The sequence below is a fragment of the Antrostomus carolinensis genome, unplaced genomic scaffold (genome assembly GCF_000700745.2).
Source record: "Antrostomus carolinensis isolate BGI_N321 unplaced genomic scaffold, ASM70074v2 scaffold24464, whole genome shotgun sequence".
NCBI classification, from domain to species: domain Eukaryota; kingdom Metazoa; phylum Chordata; class Aves; order Caprimulgiformes; family Caprimulgidae; genus Antrostomus; species Antrostomus carolinensis.
This window is the reverse complement of record NW_010313504.1, coordinates 1-17,265: the sequence shown is the minus strand read 5'-3', so window position 1 is coordinate 17,265 and position 17,265 is coordinate 1. Positions and strand designations below refer to the sequence as shown.

The window sequence follows — 17,265 nt, the reverse complement described above, 5'->3', positions numbered from 1 at the left end:
AATACATGTGCTTTGGGAGCTATTCTGAAGATCTTTATATAAATATTTTCTTGAAAACTTATATTAAATCCAAGATAAGAGGTAGAATGAATTTTAACTTCTCATACTTAAATTACTACTATCACCAACTGTTATGAATTCATGAGATCAATAATTACCATGGACTTGCACATAAAATAAAACTTACATCTAACAAAAGTATTTAAAGAATACAAACTCTACCTTGTTGTGACAATAAGCAATATGAAAAATATCTCCATATGTATAAATAAGAATCACACTGACCATCTACTTAACAAGATACTAAAAAAAACCACACAAAGATTAAAGTGCTAAGTAGCTCAACCTATCATAAAATAGTGCAAACCAAACCAGAAATTATCTGAAATGCTCATCTAAAGGCTTTCCTCTCTGTGCAAGGATCACAAAAATTTAGTCTTGAAATATTAAGTGCTTGAGAAACAGTTTTAAAAAAAAAATGGCACTAATCATTCTTTACTTTTATGTTTGTACTACATAGAACAAAGACTATGTAATACTAAAGAGAAAAAATGTGTGCAATATCCCCATTTAATATGCTACACCAATTAACATGAAAGTGTCAGCTCTAAAAAAAACATTCATTCTTTGTATTCATAGTGATGATGAATCCACTGGTCAAATTGTACCATTATGTATACTCTGTTTAAATTAATTACAGTAAGTTTGCAATAGCTTAAGGTAACATGATTTTACGGATGAACGAGGCACATGATCTGAAATCACGGTCTCACTGTGCCTCATTCAGTTATTTTTCTGACTAGAATTGCAGCTTAAGAACATGTTGGGACTATGCCTCCAACCATATTTAACACCTGTTCTTCTTTCTAGCAACAAAAATCTAAGAAAATGGATGTGTATATTTTCTTTCGCATGTAAGACTTATTCAAATTGAATTTATGGTCTGATCAATCACTTGCTGCAGCCATTTTAAAGCAAATTTACAAAGCTTTTTAGTTCCAGTTGTACTCCAAACTAAAAAGTTCCAATAAGAGAAGCAGCTACAAGCCATATTTTCAACAGAACTGTATTTATCCTCATTTTAAATTGTTCCTCCTCTAGTGGAGTTGCTAGATTACCTACCATTTACAACTGGCCTTCCACTTTGATACCTCTTTTTTCTTCAGGTTATTATTTGAAGAAAACATGGTCATTCTACAAGAAAGAACACAGACTCTCCTATACGAAATATTAAATATTGCATAATAGTTTGTTTCAAATAAAACCTAAACCTATTTCCTTCTTATTATTTGTGTCTACTATGTAACGTCAATACCTAAGACAATGTACACTTGACAACAAGATGACAACAAGACAACTTTCTAATGATCTAATGTTTGCATTTGCACCTAAGTTTTGCTTTCTGTGAGTTATTTGCTGGATAATGCATTCTGAAGGTCAAAATTCATTCATAAAAAGTTCTCAGACATTTCTTTCTGCAAGCTGAAAAAACAAGAGTTTAATTATATGAAAGAGACAGAATGCCTAATATAGATTTTGAAAGGAAATTGGACACTGACCAGAAGCTGTGAAAATTTCGGTTTACAACACATTTTTGAAATTATTTTGATAACATCGTATCTGTTTTGCACGTGATTAATTTCACAGTCATGAGACTATATGGCTCTATTATGTGACAAAATATCACACACCAATAAACAGACAAAATAATAATGTATCTACTCACTGTGGTGCTGCTGTATAACCTGATGACTTAATTTTATTATGGAAAACCACTGGCTGATCTTTCACTGTGCTTTTCACTCCTATAGCAAAATAATTTAATTTCCATTAAAAAGTTTCTTTAATATTGTATTTTTATAGTTAAGGCAGGTAGATAGTTAAGCTAGCAGAGTAGAAATATTTGATGTCTCCTTACATTACAAAACACATTTATGACCAATCACTCTAAAATAATGATTACTGAGAAAAGGAAAGAAATACGAACTGATATGTTGTTTAACATCCCTGTTCCAATGACATCAATGAGTAGCAACTTCTTTAAACTTTGAATTAACAAGAACATTGTTCTGAGGAACTCTTTTCATCATTCATTCACAAATGTGTTTCATATTTGCCTATTTTATGCTTAGACTTTATGTGCAGTAGCAATAATACATTCACACCTTATATTTGGAATATGGAATGCATCTAAAGATCATTAAAGAACTGGCTGGTGGGTATAGATAACTGTTTGGCTTTTCACGTGTTTTAAATCATTAATAATGTCTGCATTCACACTGCTGTGCTAAGAAGCCTGAAGGGCAGCTTCCAGCCCAAAATTGAAAATGAGCATTTTTGTATCAGTAGAAACAATCTAATTAAATAAATGACGTAAAGGGGAAAATCTTGTTGATATTCCCAGGGGAAAACTTCAGGTGCAATGGGAGTGATCTCGTGGGCACATTTACCTATGATGATGATAGCAGCTACTTCAACTCTCACCAGCTATCCTTTCTCTTTATGTAGCAACAAGGCAGAAAAGGGTCCTTTCTGGAGAGCTCCCAGTACCACTTCCTATGAAAGACCATAGGATTTCCTTACAGCACCTAATCTACCTGAGTGTGAGGTGTCAACAAGGGTGGTACAGGCATCAGTGCTGGGTGTTTAAAGCAGCCTGGAATTCTACATAAAACACTCTGATTTCATTCTCAGAGTAACATACAACACTAAAAGTATAGCCTTTGCCATTCTAACAGGTCCAACAAGTACAATCAATATAGTAAATACAGATTGTTTCTCCATGTCTACAGCTACCTATATTTTTATATCTTCCCTAAAGAAAAGGCGGTGATGAAAAAATTAATTTGTGGTTATTTTTTGGACTTTGCTCTACTGTTGCTAAGCAAAGAAGTTGCAGGTGCTTCAACAGCAACTGGAAGTCAGAATTTTATAATTTTTTTTAGCAGTAGAACTTTGAGGTAAAAATTAACTTCTGAAACTTGCAGGTTTTGATAAAGGACTATTCAGGATTAAATTAATTAAGACAGATATCAAAGTTAAGAAAGAAATGACAAATTATACAGGAAAATGTATTGCATGCTATGAAAAAATAATTATTTATGAAAAATGTAAACATTTATTCTGCACTCTGAATCTTTGAAAATCCACAGAAAGTTCTCAGAGGACTGTTTTTAAATGAAGAAAAATACCATATTGGCATCATTTTCACTACAAATACATATATAGGACATTAAATGCTACTAGAAGTATAAAATTCTTCCTAATAAAATAGAAATATAATGCCATATATATTTAAATCAGAAATAAATATATTTATTGTATTAGGCACCAGCCAGTTGTGAGTTGGTTGCTGTTATTAAAAATATAACTTTATTAATTAATTTCAAGGTTAGTTTATACTTACCAAGTGTTTTACCAGACGGTTCTTTCAAGTTTTTCTTTAAAACCTTACACAATGGAGAATTTGCCAATAAAGAACACCTAAGTTATAAAACCAAGCACAAAAATTGATCAATGCAGTGGACAAAAGCATCAGAATAGGAAAAGGTGTCAAAACTCCTTTTTAGCTATTTGAGTGTGTCTGTGTATGTGTATGTGTGATCCCAATAAGATTTTCATAAATACAAATCAGGCATAGTGGATTAGTTATCAGCTCAGATATCCAGCAGCACACACAAGACTTGGCAATTTACAGACCATTGCATTTATATGTTAAATCCCATTTCTGTGAATAATCACAGATTATTGTATTATAAGCACTGAAATCTGCACTTCACTTCAGTGTATATTGTAGGGGTTTTATTGTCTTCAAGATGTCAGTGTTTTCCTGGAAATCATTTACAGGTCCGTGAAGGACAAGAAAGTAGTAGTCAGCATGGATTCAGTCAGGGAAAGTCATGCTTCATCAACTTGATAAACTTCTATGATAAAATTACTGGCTTAGTAGCCAAGGGGAGAGCAGTAGATTGTCTACTTTGACTTCAGTAAGGCTTTCCACGCTGTCTCCTCATAGAAAAGCTGATGAATTATGGGCTGGATGAGCAAATAGTGAGGTGGATTGAAAACCAGCTGAACAGCCAGGCCCAGACAGTGATGGCTAGTGGCACAAAGTCTACTTGGAGGCCAGTAACTCGTGAAGTACCCCAGGCATCAATACTGATGCAATTCCATTTGACATCTGCATTAATAGTAAAGTACCTCAGTAACACCTTTGACAGAATTTTACACAGCATTCTCCTGCAGAAACTGGCTGTTCATGGCTTGGACAGGTGCACTCTTTGCTGAGTAAATAACTGGCTGGATGGTCAGGCCCAAAGAGTTGTGATGAATGGAGTTAAACCAGTTGGAGCTGACGGCCAGTCACAAGTGGTGTTCCCCAGGGCGCAGTGCATTTTACCCAACCTGTACTCACTGGGTTAGGTTACAAGATGAGGAAACTGGCTCAAGAAAGTGCTGTCCTGCCTTTGCAAGATCCCCTTCTCCAACCACAACTTGTTCGACTTCCTCTTATCATGGAAACACATTGGATGACTGTTTGAGACATTTAACCAAGGTTTCAGACTTTTAACCCCATAATTTCCAGACCCTTACAGAGGGTAGGAAGGCTCTACAGAGGGATCTGAACTGGCCCCAAGGCCAACTGTATGAGGTTCAAAAACACTAAGTGCCAGGCCCTGCACTAGGGTCATAACAACCCTATGCAACGCTACAGGCTTGGGGAATAGTGGCTGGAAAGCTGCCTGTCAGAAAAGGACCTGGGGGTGTTGGTCAACAGCCGGCTGAATATAAGCCAGCAGTGTGCTCAGGTGGCCAAAAAGGCCAACGGCATCCTGGCCTGTATCAGAAACAGTGTGGCCAGCAGGAGTAGGGCAGTGATCCTCCCCCTGTACTCAGCACTGGTGAGGCCACATTTCAAATACTGTGCTTAGTTTTGGGCCCCCCACTACAGGAAAGACATTGAGGTGCTGGAGCATGTCCAAAGAAAAGCAATGAAGCTGGTGAAGGGTCCAGAGAAAAAGTCTTATGAGTTCTATCTGAACATCAGGAAACACTTTTTTATTGTGAGGGTGACTGAGCAGTGGAACAGGTTGCCCAGAGAGGTTGTGGAGTCTCTCTCCCTGGAGATATTAAAAAGCCATTTGCACATGGTGCTGGGCAACTGGCTGTAGGTGGTCCTGCTTGAACAGGGCAGTTGGACCAGATGACCTGCAGAGGTGCCTTACCATCTCAACCAGAGGTGCCTTACCATCTCTCAATCTCTCTGTGATTTCTCCCACTCAATACAAAAAAAAAAACATGACAGAAAAACAGGTAAAATAAAACCATGTCAACAAATAGCACTGTACAAAATCATCTGATGCACTTCAGTGTTAGGAAAACAAATGCATCATCCAACTAGGAGGAAAAAAATTTAAAGTTATTCTGTACCTGGCAATAACCGATAGACTGTTTTCATTTCCACATCGGAGAAAATCACTCTGATGAGTTCTCACCAATGCAGCAAGGTTAACTTCCAACACAGCAATAATATCTTCAAACATTGAGGTGATCAAGCATAAAACCTGTAGCAATTATGCCATAAAATAACACTCCATTTACTTCATAATTTAAGTTCTAGCACTGAGGCATTTATAATGGAAAATTAAATCACTTTGTGAGGTTTATGAAAATTAGTCAAAAATAGTTTAGTCCTGCAGAGCATTAAACAGTAAATTGTGGTTAACGCTGTCCTTCAAGAACATGCTTATGTTGTTTAAATATGTCTTAACAAATTTGCATACCTGACAGTCACAGAAATTCCAATACCTTCTACAATACAGATATTTCTGCAGTAAGAGTTGTGAGAAAAGAAGCACACATGGAAGAAAGACTGGTTTCAGAGACATGCTGAGAATATGCTAAGAACTGAATTTAAAACAAAATCTTTCTTTAAAATGAAACACTGCTGTGTTAAGTATGTGGAAAGACCTAGATTCAGATCAGTTCCGTACGAAAATTATAACATCAAAAATGCAGTATACAAACAAGATTCATTTCATTTCCTTAAAAGCACCTTTAGTGACTTTCCACGGAAATTTTCTCACAACTCAAATAGTTTTCACAGATTTCTTTGAAGAATTCAGAAGCAGGTCATCCTAACATCTGTTTGAGAAACAAGGTGCAATAATGCTTATATCTTTTTTCCCTGAAAAGATTGCCTCTTCTCCCCCAGTGGTCGTTCTTGTCATTCAGGGTACACACCAAGCACTTTTATAGTGTTCACCTTTTGCTTATTAATCACTTTGGACAGTACACAAACTGTGAGAGCTATAAAACTACCCAGCTATTTAAACTAGTAGATTCCATAAAGGAAGAATCCTCTCCACAGAAACTACTGTGCAATTCACATCAAGCAAAACAAATGTGTACTATAATCTGTAAAAAAAATACATAATTAATATTTATTGAAAATAACTGCAAATGTAAACATCCATTAAATCAATGTTTACTGTATACTTACCTTTCCATTAATTGCCTTCCTTGTTAATGCACACGATCCAGCAAACTGAATGCTGAGGTCACTACAATCTTTATCAAAAAGAACATAGTGCTATAAAATCTTATTTGCATTTCCAGATAGAAAAAACTATCACAAAGACAGGAAATAAAAAATTGCTTATACTAATTTGACACCACCACAATCCATTCTATCCAGTGTATAGCTTTCTAGCTTACCCCCACATAGAAAAGGAGTACAATAACATTCCTTGTATTTAACATTCATGAACTGCAAAATTGTATAAAAATTCACTGCTAGCCACTACAGAAATCTAGCATCGACACATCTTCTGAGACAAGTCAGCAATGCCATAAAAGCATATAAAAATAAATTAGAAAAATGTTTTTAAAAAGCCATTTAGTTTCTACTGTATTCTGCTATTTCACAAGCTAATTATAATACTATTTATATCAGATAACAAAGGAAAACAATTACGTTACAGTGTAGTCAGATATTGTATAATCATACCTTTGTAAGTTAAAAAACCTTCTAATTCAAAGTTTGCCAAATCAATTATTAACAAGCCAGTAGAGCTTCCTATCAAAAAATGGCGAGTATTCAGGGCAGAAGTTCTATTTTAAAAAGAGAAGAGAAAAAAAATATCCGAGTATGATAAAGAAGCTTTTCTTATTACCCTACATGACACAGCTACTGGGTTTTTTAACACTTTCAAACCAATCCCAGTACAACAACAAAAGACAAAAAAAAAACCAACTGCATTGTTTTTTAAACCTGTAGCTCAAAGTAAAAATTTTCAATCAAATGGTGGTCTTGAAAACTAAGAACAGAACACAATCCTTGATTTTATGTAAGAGCTCATAGCAAGACAGTATAAGAAATTATTTTCTTCACCACAGTGATGTAACACTTTTTTTAATAAAAAAAAAAAAACAAAAAAACAAACCAACAAACAGAAACAGAAACAGTCAAATACCTTAAAAAGCAAACTGGGAAAGATACTTTCAGCTCTAGTTTGAGATACTTCTATGTCCTCTGTATAGTTTTATTGGCAGTTTGCACTACTTTCACACACGGCAGTAACACACTAATCCAACTTGTGAATTCTTTTAATTATTTATAAAAGAGTGGCACTATCAAGTTATTATGAACAATGATATCAAGTGATACAGGAATTTGATCTCATGACCACTTTACAATAATAAAATGTCATGCACTGTGATGAAATCACTCAGTGTCAAAAAGCTTAGGGAAGTATAAGACCCATAATTTTTTGCACTTCTGTGTTGCAAAAATGGTGTATTGTTGCATTTCATCGCAGGCAGGAAATTAATAAATCAAGGATTGCTCAATTGTTCAGACAAATCAGAAGCACCAACATGGCAATTTAAAAATTAAACTACATAAAAAATAATTCAAAATATAAAACTCTAAAACCAAAAGATAATGGAACTGGATTAATATAAGAATTTAATGGTGACCATTGTATATAAGCAGAAGAAAACCTCCAACTGTGATGAAATAGCTGAACGGGTAAATAGCCCTTAGATGTACAATGCCAGGAAGTACCAGGTGGGTATTGGAAAGAGATTTTATCTAAGTCCAGAAAATTATTTCTGCTCCTGTGGATCCATTTCAGGCAACCATGGCCATAAAGGGCTTTGAAAAAGAAGTGAGATTGAATTTCAGAAAAAGCAAATGTTAAAAATGTTACAGAAAACATGCCTTACACAAGGTGCAAACTGTTTTATCCAGAAGTGTAGAGATAACTTTTTCATGAGCTATAATTTGCTATGCAAGGAAGGAACTTGATAGCAGCTGGCTCTAGAATATCAGAATAAAAAACTACCTGGCCAATCAATTCTATGGCAAGGAATAAAAACATCATGCTTTGAAATGTCTGTCTCTCTAACAGAAGTTTGTCTAGAATAGGTTATGTAGTTCAAAAGTTATTTAAATTGGGAAGGCAAACTGGCACAGGAACACAGTGACTGCATCAGACATTTCTTTAGGAGAGCAAACTAAAAAGAAATTTGGCTTTTTCATTCTAATTGGCTTCTTAATTTTTTTAATTGATCTTCCCTGATCAACTGGTATCAACAGATGCTAAAATGGATATTCCTAATGCCATTTTTATAAAATGATTTTTCAGACTAGAAACCAGTTTTAACTTTGTATCAGTTTGTGTGTATTATTTGCCTAAGAGTAGGCCACTGAAACTTGCAGATCACTAAATACATTCTTTGATTCTCCTATAGCATTTTTTTAAAAAATAGTAAGTTGCAGTGAAAATAATCCAAGAACCAAAAAGAACTAGGAACAGATTCCAGTCAAATACTTGGTGGTATTTTAAAGGACTTACATGTTTTCTTCGTTATGGAAACATACTAAAAAGTCACAGTGTTCAATTAAGAGGATAGGCAACGACGTTTCCACTGATCCTTCTGGTCTCCTGTTGTTTGTTTTGCAAAGCTTGGAAGTATTTTGCCCTTTACCTGAGAAAGACAATCAACAATACTAGCTACCAAAAAAACCCAATGAAATAAGGGAAACAGATAGGATTTAAGAGAGAATCAGAAGTAGTAAAGTAGCATGAACTAAGACCACACTCAAGAAGTTGCTATTTCAAAAGACAGATATATCCTAGGAGTCAGCCCTCTTGAAATATCTTTCCTCACTATTACGTTCTTTTTAGTACTGTCTTCTTTCAAACACAGAGAGAGAAAATCCAAAGAGCCTACTTAAGGACTGAAAAGGAGTTGAGGGAATTTAGGTGTGTTCATATCAAAAAGTGACTCTGAAAGTCATATTCCAACAACCTTTAAATACACTGGTACCTTTCTGCTTAGCCTGAAAATTCCTTTGACACTAAATTTACAAGAAAATCCAAAAACAAGATGGAAAGCCACCTCTCTTTCATCTTCACAAGGAGCCTCCAATCCACTGTGCACGTGCAGTTCACACCTAGGAACTACTAGCAGTGAATTCAGCATTTGGCACAGACACTCCTTCACTCTTTCAAACATACAAAGATGAAAGTGACATCCATATATTTTAAATAACAAGAAATGTAGTAGTCTTTCTCATTAGATTAGGATTACTGAAGCTGGACCACTAGGCAGCTAAGAATACAACAGTCATTGGAGCCACAAAAAGAGCAAGCAAGTGAAACCAGATCTCTTTTTCCATAAAGAAAATTCCCTCTTGCTTGCCTTCAGGAGGAGCTGAACTCACTTCAGCTGGTGTGCAGGGAGTCTGAATGCCTCATTTGGGAACATGAAATCACCTTGCTGAGCTTACCAGTGCAGTCTTTAAAGACTTATAAGTATTCTGTGTTACACCACTAGAAATATCACAGCAAGATAAATATCATATCATGGAGGCACTGGTATGGATTAAAAAGAAAAAAAAAGAAAAAAAAAGAAAAAAAAAAGAAAAAAAAAAAAAAAAAAAAAAAAAAAAAAAAAAAGGAAAAAAAAAAAAAAGAGAGAGATTCCTAAAAGAGAGATTCCTAGAAGCTTCAAAGGTAACTGAGAAATGGTACTCCACATAGACAATGGATGAAATTTTAGGCACCAATTCTGTTCACACTTAAGCCTTAGGCAATGACTTCAATAAAACCCAAATACTTAATAGTTCACATCATGCAATGTTTTATAAGCAGATGTATTGGCCAAGATTATATTACAGACATACATGCATAATTCTTTCCAGATATGCCAATACCCAACTTCATACCAGCTTCAGCAAGAATTCCATACCACAGTCTGAGACTCATAACTTCATCACTTATAACAAATTCTCATGGTATAAAAAGCATGCACTCAGTAGCCGTTAACAACTAGAATATATCATAAACAATACTCTAAAAGTGTTACCTATTTCTTTTCCAGATTTACACACTTTATTGCAGAATTTCTCTTGCTCTTTCTTTAGGTTGATATGTGTCACACAACGATAATTATGATCACTGACTAAACTGAAGATCCAAAGCTGCAAGAAAAAGAAAAAGCAATTGCAATAACCTTTGACATGAAACATAAAGCTTACATGAGTACAAATGAAAGGTCCAATGTTTAAAACTGTTGATGTGACTAACGAATTTTTATTATGTGATCTCACCTTAGACCAGAATTTAATTATATGCATTTCTAAGATTATCAAAGGATATATTCAATATTAGCAAAAGTAGCCATTACCAATTTGAACTGCACATATAATTCCCACGTTTATGCCTTGAGAAAAAAAAAAACTCATAGATTATTTCCCACAATTAAAAATTGCAGGTAACCTGTAAGCAATAGCTCACTGAGTCATGTACATGAATTTAATCTATATCTTTCTCTTTTCAGGCACCACTATCATTAAATCTTTAATTTTCGTTGCAATTCGCTAAACAGTAACACTGAAGGAAAACAGCTAGAAAATCTCACATAAATATATTCTTAAAATTAAATTAAAAGAGGTGAAAAACATATTCACATTTATCACATTTTGATTAGAATTCCAACATGTTGAAATCATATCTTCCATTTATTGTCATTGTTTCATTCTTTGGCCAAAAGAGAAGAATCCTATTTTTCACCTTTTTTCTTTTGAAACAGATATATTTATAGCCTCTCAGTGTACTCCTCTTATATAATCACTGATTGTGCTCTTAAAAACTTTCCTGGTTTTCAGGGAAAGGTTTCCATTTCGTAACAGAGGTCTTATATACCATACATGATTTATGTGCAAAACATTGAATTACGCTTACTAAAATAACTGTTGCAACAGTTCAAAACATGTATACAGATTGTGAAGTTTTTTTTATAGACAGATATATTAATAATAGTTGACTGTTTGACACAGAGACTAAGTTTAATGGGTAATTCTTACCTGTCCTTCAGCACATCCAGTGATAATTTGTTTATTTTCTTCATCAATTAGCAGACTTAGCAAAGGAAATGCTGCTTCAAAAAAGATAAAATTATTTCCAGACTATTCACAAATCAGATATTAAATTTAATCCTCCTCTTCACAAAGACAGGTGAAAAAGCCCTTACTGCAATTCCTACGGTTGCACAACGCTTCATGTGCCTTAGCCCGTGTGTCGTTAAGGGCTTTCCGTTGGCAGCTCTGTGGCCTGCCTTTCTCCCAAGCTGCCATGGCAGTGCTTTTCTGCACCTTTTCACCCAGGCTGCTGTGGCGTGGTCTTCAGACCTCCTGTGGCAGCAGTTTTCCCTTGGTGTTCCCTTGTTGTTATTCTCATGGCCTTGCACCTGCAAACCCTGATATAAGGCAAGTTTTCAAGGGAAGCTATTGTCACAGGCAACCGGGGCGAGTCACCTCTTCTTCCTCTCCTTTCCTACCATGGGAGTTTAGCTTCTAGTTTACATGAGTTCATCCAATAATATGTATGCACAAAGCTTAGCACCCTATCTCCACGCAGCTCCTGCCCCCAGAGTGTGCTCCAGTCACCACTAACTAACCACTAACCAGCACCACAAGCAGGAGCAACAGAAGGAGAGTTTGAGCAGGTCCTGTTGAAAACTCTACGGTTCCTGTAGGAAAAGTACTACAGCAGGAGGGGTCCCTGCTGCACTGAAGACAATGCTTGCCCTGCTCCTCTTCCCTCCTTTTGCTCTCATCTTTCCACAAAAGTAGCTTTCACTTTTAAAGTCAGCATATGCCATCAGCTACAGACACTATTAATAAATCTACATATGGTATAATTAAAGTATTTCCTTCCATACACAAAACTTGAAAGAAAACAAGCACATAGTACCCAGACAGTGGAACTGTACCTACAAAACAAGAGAGTTGCATTTATGTATCTCAGTAAATGGCAACAGTTACATGCACACCCTGTACAAAAATAGCTATTGATGAAAGCACACTACTACTACTATCGACCCAGAAGTACACTTTGAAGGCAAATATATTTGTTACTTGCTTTAAAGGATAATATGTTTACTGCTAGCTAGTCTACTAGAATTATTTTCACTAAATCAACTAAATAATTCTATAATAATTTATAGTATTGTTTAGACATAGATTTTTTTGCTATGAAAAAGTGCATATACAAAAGAAAACTCACCCGTTAATACTGCTGACTGATATATTAACTGGCCGGTAGAATAGTCCCACACCTTTAGGGGGAAAAAAAAAAGAAAAAAGAAAAAAAAAAAGTAAAGATAGGCACCTACTCAGATCTTTAAGGAAAACACAAACTTCAACGGCCATCATGTGGTGAAAACTGTGAAATGCAGCCATTGTAAGCAAGTGACGCAATATGGTAAGGATTTTTTTCAGCATTTTTTTCTAGCTACGTAGGGTTTTATTTAATTGCTAACTGTCCACAGTGAAAAAGGTGAAACTCACCTGTTATGGATGCACAAAGTAATTTGAAGTATTTATTATCATCTTTCCTTAGGTTGATCTCTTAGTGACTTAAGCTAAATTAACAAAAAGACTTACTTGAACTGTTTTTAGTTTTCACACAGGGAGCTTGCATAATTTCACAATTTTCATATTGGGCTCTGGGATAAGATGTCATTATTAATAATAATGTTATTTATTATTATCTATAGACCCATATATAAGTTCACTTTCATTATTAACGTGACTGTTTCTAAGTGATGTATTCTATGCTTAATAGTTAATGAAGAAATCAAAATAAAACCAAATTTCTCTTCTCTTGTTGCTACTTCTATGATCCTTCAACTCCACAAATACTTCCATGATGTTTATCATAGCTATGACAGCTGGGATGACAGCCAGACAGTCCCTGCTTTCTAAACATGGCTGTGAGCCTTTGTTTAGATCCCAAGATTTTGTCTTTGTTCATGTTTCATTTTTCTCTGAATGTAAACATCATTCTTCTGAAAAGCTGTTTCCTAAGATCTTGCTTCACAAATTTATCTGAACATATTCTCATGTATTTGACTTGTTTAGCCAAGTAAAAGGGCCAGGGCAGCATAAGGGTTTGGATACTGCAAGTCCTGCAATCACAAGAGCCAACTATTATAGACTCCAGCATGACTGTCCTCAGGGAATTACCCCTGATCTGCAGAATCAGGCAGAGAACATAAAACTTGAAGACTTACTGAATTATCTGAGAGACTTGCAAAGTATTTTCATATGACTGTCATTTTAGCTCCAATATTTATCAAGGTTAAAAAAAACCCCACCCTTATTCATTAGGATTTTGTGTAATTTATCAAGTCTTCATTAAATTAATAAGAGGAAGTACATAGATCTTTTCCTTCAGTCATTTTTACCTTGGTTTAATTTCTTAGATCAACATAAACTAAACAAGAAAAACTCAATCAGAAAGCCAGAATTATTAATATTTCCTAAAATTCTAATTAAATCTTTAGGTTTTGGTTTGCCTGGGGTGTTTTGGTTTGGTTTGGTTTTTTGTCCAAGACCAGGAAAAAACTCAAAATCACATTTTCTCCAGAACAAAAAGTTACATAAAAAATAAATTTAGAAAAAAAACAAAAAACTTTTAATACAGCAAAATTTAATTTTAGCTTGTAGAATCTAATTTTGGGCTGTCTTTAGAAGCATATAGAGGACAATAGACTAAACTGTATGTAAGCAAGGTTCCCACCCCAGCATCTCCTGGAAGATAAACCTAGGTTCACTCAGGCTCGTTATTTCCCTTACTGTCTAAGTTGTCTTCAATTGTCATCATGTCCAGCAGCAGCAATCCATGGTGTCATCAGATAAAATGTTGCCTGGTAAAAACATCCTAGCAGTATGCAATAACCCAGCCATTGCATGCAATAACCCAGACCAATATTCCCGAGAGCAAAAATTTCAACCAGTGTCATCAGACTGAAAAGTAAATGCTTTCATTCAGTTCAGATACTGAAACACTTCAGTTACAGCCAAGCTGATCAAAATATTTTATATCCATTTGCCAGATGATAATAATCACCAAACATAACACATCACTGTAGAAAGTTCTGAAAATACAAAACCTCTGTTGTTCTTTTGAAAGAGTAATGAATTTTTACAATAATTTCCCAAGCAACTCTAAGAACATCTTGATCTCTATAAAGTCAAAGATTTTTTTGTTTAATCTTCAGAAAATATTTAAAGGGAAAAAGACAACTTCATAGACTCACTAAATTATATTTTTTAAAAGTGCAGCTCTACAATTTCCTTGCCTTAAAGGTTCTGTCTTCTGACACTGATATAAGCATACTTTTCTCCCATGTGCAAAACTCGGCAGCAGTCACTGGAGCCAGGTGGCCATTCAATTCAGCTAGTACAGCTTTCTTCTGTGGTGAGTCAAGTCAAAATAGAAACAGATTAGATTTCAAACCAAAAAATTAAAATTAGTCAAAAGTTTTAATAACTGTTGCTAAAAATTGTCAGATTTTGATTCAAAACATTAATCCAATGAGGTTTTTCTTATTGAAACTACAGCCCTGTATATCACCCTGCTGGCAAAACCACTACATGTTACATCTGCTTCTTCAGAATGAATGTTACAGGAGTAATTTTTCAGATGCCCTGATAATATTTTCTTCTTCTACGTTATTTGGATATTGTTTCACTTCAACTTTTTAAATCTAGTTTTCTATCTGGTATATGATGCATTATCAAGTATTAGTTCATAATTATTTCCAACTACATGAGAAAATTTAATGCTTTTGCTTAATTATTCTGACATTTCTGTGTCATGATTTTATTTAAAAGTGAATAAATTAAAGAAATACCAGCACCATGGCTACAAAGAATGGTATCTCACCTTGGCACTTAACATGTAGATCTGATTTCCAGCGCATACTGCCACTTGCTGATCATCCGGACTAAATCTTACATGAAGCACTATTCCCAAAAGAGTTCCTATAACAATTCCTTGAGCTGTTAACCCTGCAGAAATTTTGTTGTTATTGAGACTCAATGAAAAATAAAAGTCCGGTGCAGTGAGATTCTTAGAAATTTTGCACAGCAGTTATCTAAACACAGAGCTATCCCAGTTACCATCAGGAAGATGTACAGAACAACCACAGTTTAATTTTACCAGGCTATTGGAAAGCAAAGCATGGAACGATGTGCCAGCAGGATTCCTCCCTCTGCCTTGTTGCCTAGACATGATCTGGTACTCCTCGAGACACTAATAATAAGTGTGCCCACCAAATCATACTTCGATTGAAGAATGTCAGGGACAGGATTTTTGGAGTAGGGTGATGTGCCCAAGGAAGCCAGTAGTGCCATGTTCTATTTTGAAAATGAAATCCTGACTGAAGCCCAGCAAAACAGCGGTTTGAAAAATATTTCTTTCAGGAGAATGTCCCAGCCACTCAGCCATAAAGCAAGGGGGACTTTCATTCTCTTGGTTTTAATTCTTCTGTGGGAAAGTGCTGAAAGAGGAAGTACACCACTAAATATCATTAGAGTCAGATGATAAGACTACCTTTGAGAAAAGGCTCGTGTTTCATCGCTTTCTTCACGACTTCATTCTGGTCATCTCACTGATTCAAGCAGTCTGGTTTCTGCAGATCCCTATTTTATGATGCTACCTTTAACTACGTGAGGAGATTTTGGACATCTCATTACATTTTACAATTTCATAGGCAATAAGTTAACTAGGATACAGGCACAACACCTACACATATCCTTTTCTAGGTTTTATCCTAGATGTTGTGGAGTGTTTCTATAACTGATTAATGTGTCAGGATCTACCAGGATGGAGAGATGGATGACACAAAGAACTCTTTAACTACCTTGAAGCATTTGATAAGAATATGGTAGAGAAAACATGCCAAGACTGTGCAGAGCACAGTACAAGGAGAGAAAGACTACACAGCATCTGCTGAAAAGCATGTGGATAGAGAGAAAAGGAGAAAGAAAAAATCCATCAGCAGAGAATCCGGGTCTCAAATACCTTTGCATTAAAACCACATACCCTATCTGTCTGCTACTGTCTATTGCTAGCTTCCATGTGTGTTTCCTCCAAACTCACAGTCCCATTTTATGGGACTTCGATTCTCTGTGTTACTCTTACATGGATAAAAATGTAATAATGACATTTATTATAAAAGCTCTTAAAACATTCACCTTCCTTTACAATATTAATTTTCATTATACGTAGATTTGCAAATTCAGTGTGGAGTACAAGAGACAACTGCCACACATTAAACTATAGGAAAATCTCTAACTACAGGCAACAAGGAGGAATCTTTTAATAGTGCTGGACAATGCCATGTGGCTCTCAATATTGACACCAAAGGGAGACTGTAATATCTCTCAATTATCATGCCATAGCAATATATTTTGGACAAAGTGTAATTGGGACTCCAGTGAGTCGCGAGTCTGGGGGTCTTGCACCCTTGCTTTCTCTTTCATTATTCCTCTGCTCTCCCACTGAAATTCCAACTCCTCTAATCTTTGAGGAAGAGATAGCACTGATCCCTAGAATCTAACTGAACTGGTTGAAGCTCCAAACCGAAATGGTGGTCAGGATACTAGAACTTCTGCTTTATTTGTGTTAGGTTATCATAACTCTCTTTCACTCATGCACTCCCCTCCCAAATCAGATACCCGCATTGCTCACACACACACTACAACAGCCTTTCTGACAGAGGCAGGAGTGCTGCTACGATTAAAAATTTCGCTGTCCCTTTCATTCCACAGTGGCAGAAGGTAACTGCCTTTGCAGCGCTTCTTCGCGTTTCCCTGGAGGTCGCTAGCGCCCGCCCGTTCCAGCGCAGCACCTTGGCCAGCTCCCGGAGCCGCCCGCGGGGCCGCCAGCACCCGCCCGCGCC

General features: G+C 35.7%; 1 protein-coding gene across 1 annotated transcript in view; it reads right to left on the bottom strand.

Annotated features, from left to right (window-relative positions):
• Nucleotides 1-15,370, bottom strand: part of WDR27 (WD repeat domain 27) — a gene marked incomplete at its 5' end in the record, with an annotated part of 54,066 nt that extends 38,696 nt beyond the window's left edge. Inside the window, 12 exons of the mRNA XM_029084834.1 lie at nucleotides 1,123-1,194; nucleotides 1,727-1,805; nucleotides 3,407-3,483; nucleotides 5,431-5,564; nucleotides 6,503-6,570; nucleotides 7,010-7,113; nucleotides 8,862-8,994; nucleotides 10,378-10,492; nucleotides 11,378-11,451; nucleotides 12,579-12,630; nucleotides 14,659-14,772; nucleotides 15,246-15,370. Of these exons, the coding sequence (XP_028940667.1) occupies nucleotides 1,123-1,194; nucleotides 1,727-1,805; nucleotides 3,407-3,483; nucleotides 5,431-5,564; nucleotides 6,503-6,570; nucleotides 7,010-7,113; nucleotides 8,862-8,994; nucleotides 10,378-10,492; nucleotides 11,378-11,451; nucleotides 12,579-12,630; nucleotides 14,659-14,772; nucleotides 15,246-15,370 (1,147 nt within the window). The remainder of the gene's footprint in view (nucleotides 1-1,122; nucleotides 1,195-1,726; nucleotides 1,806-3,406; nucleotides 3,484-5,430; nucleotides 5,565-6,502; nucleotides 6,571-7,009; nucleotides 7,114-8,861; nucleotides 8,995-10,377; nucleotides 10,493-11,377; nucleotides 11,452-12,578; nucleotides 12,631-14,658; nucleotides 14,773-15,245) is intronic.
• Between the last annotated feature and the right edge of the window lie 1,895 nt (nucleotides 15,371-17,265).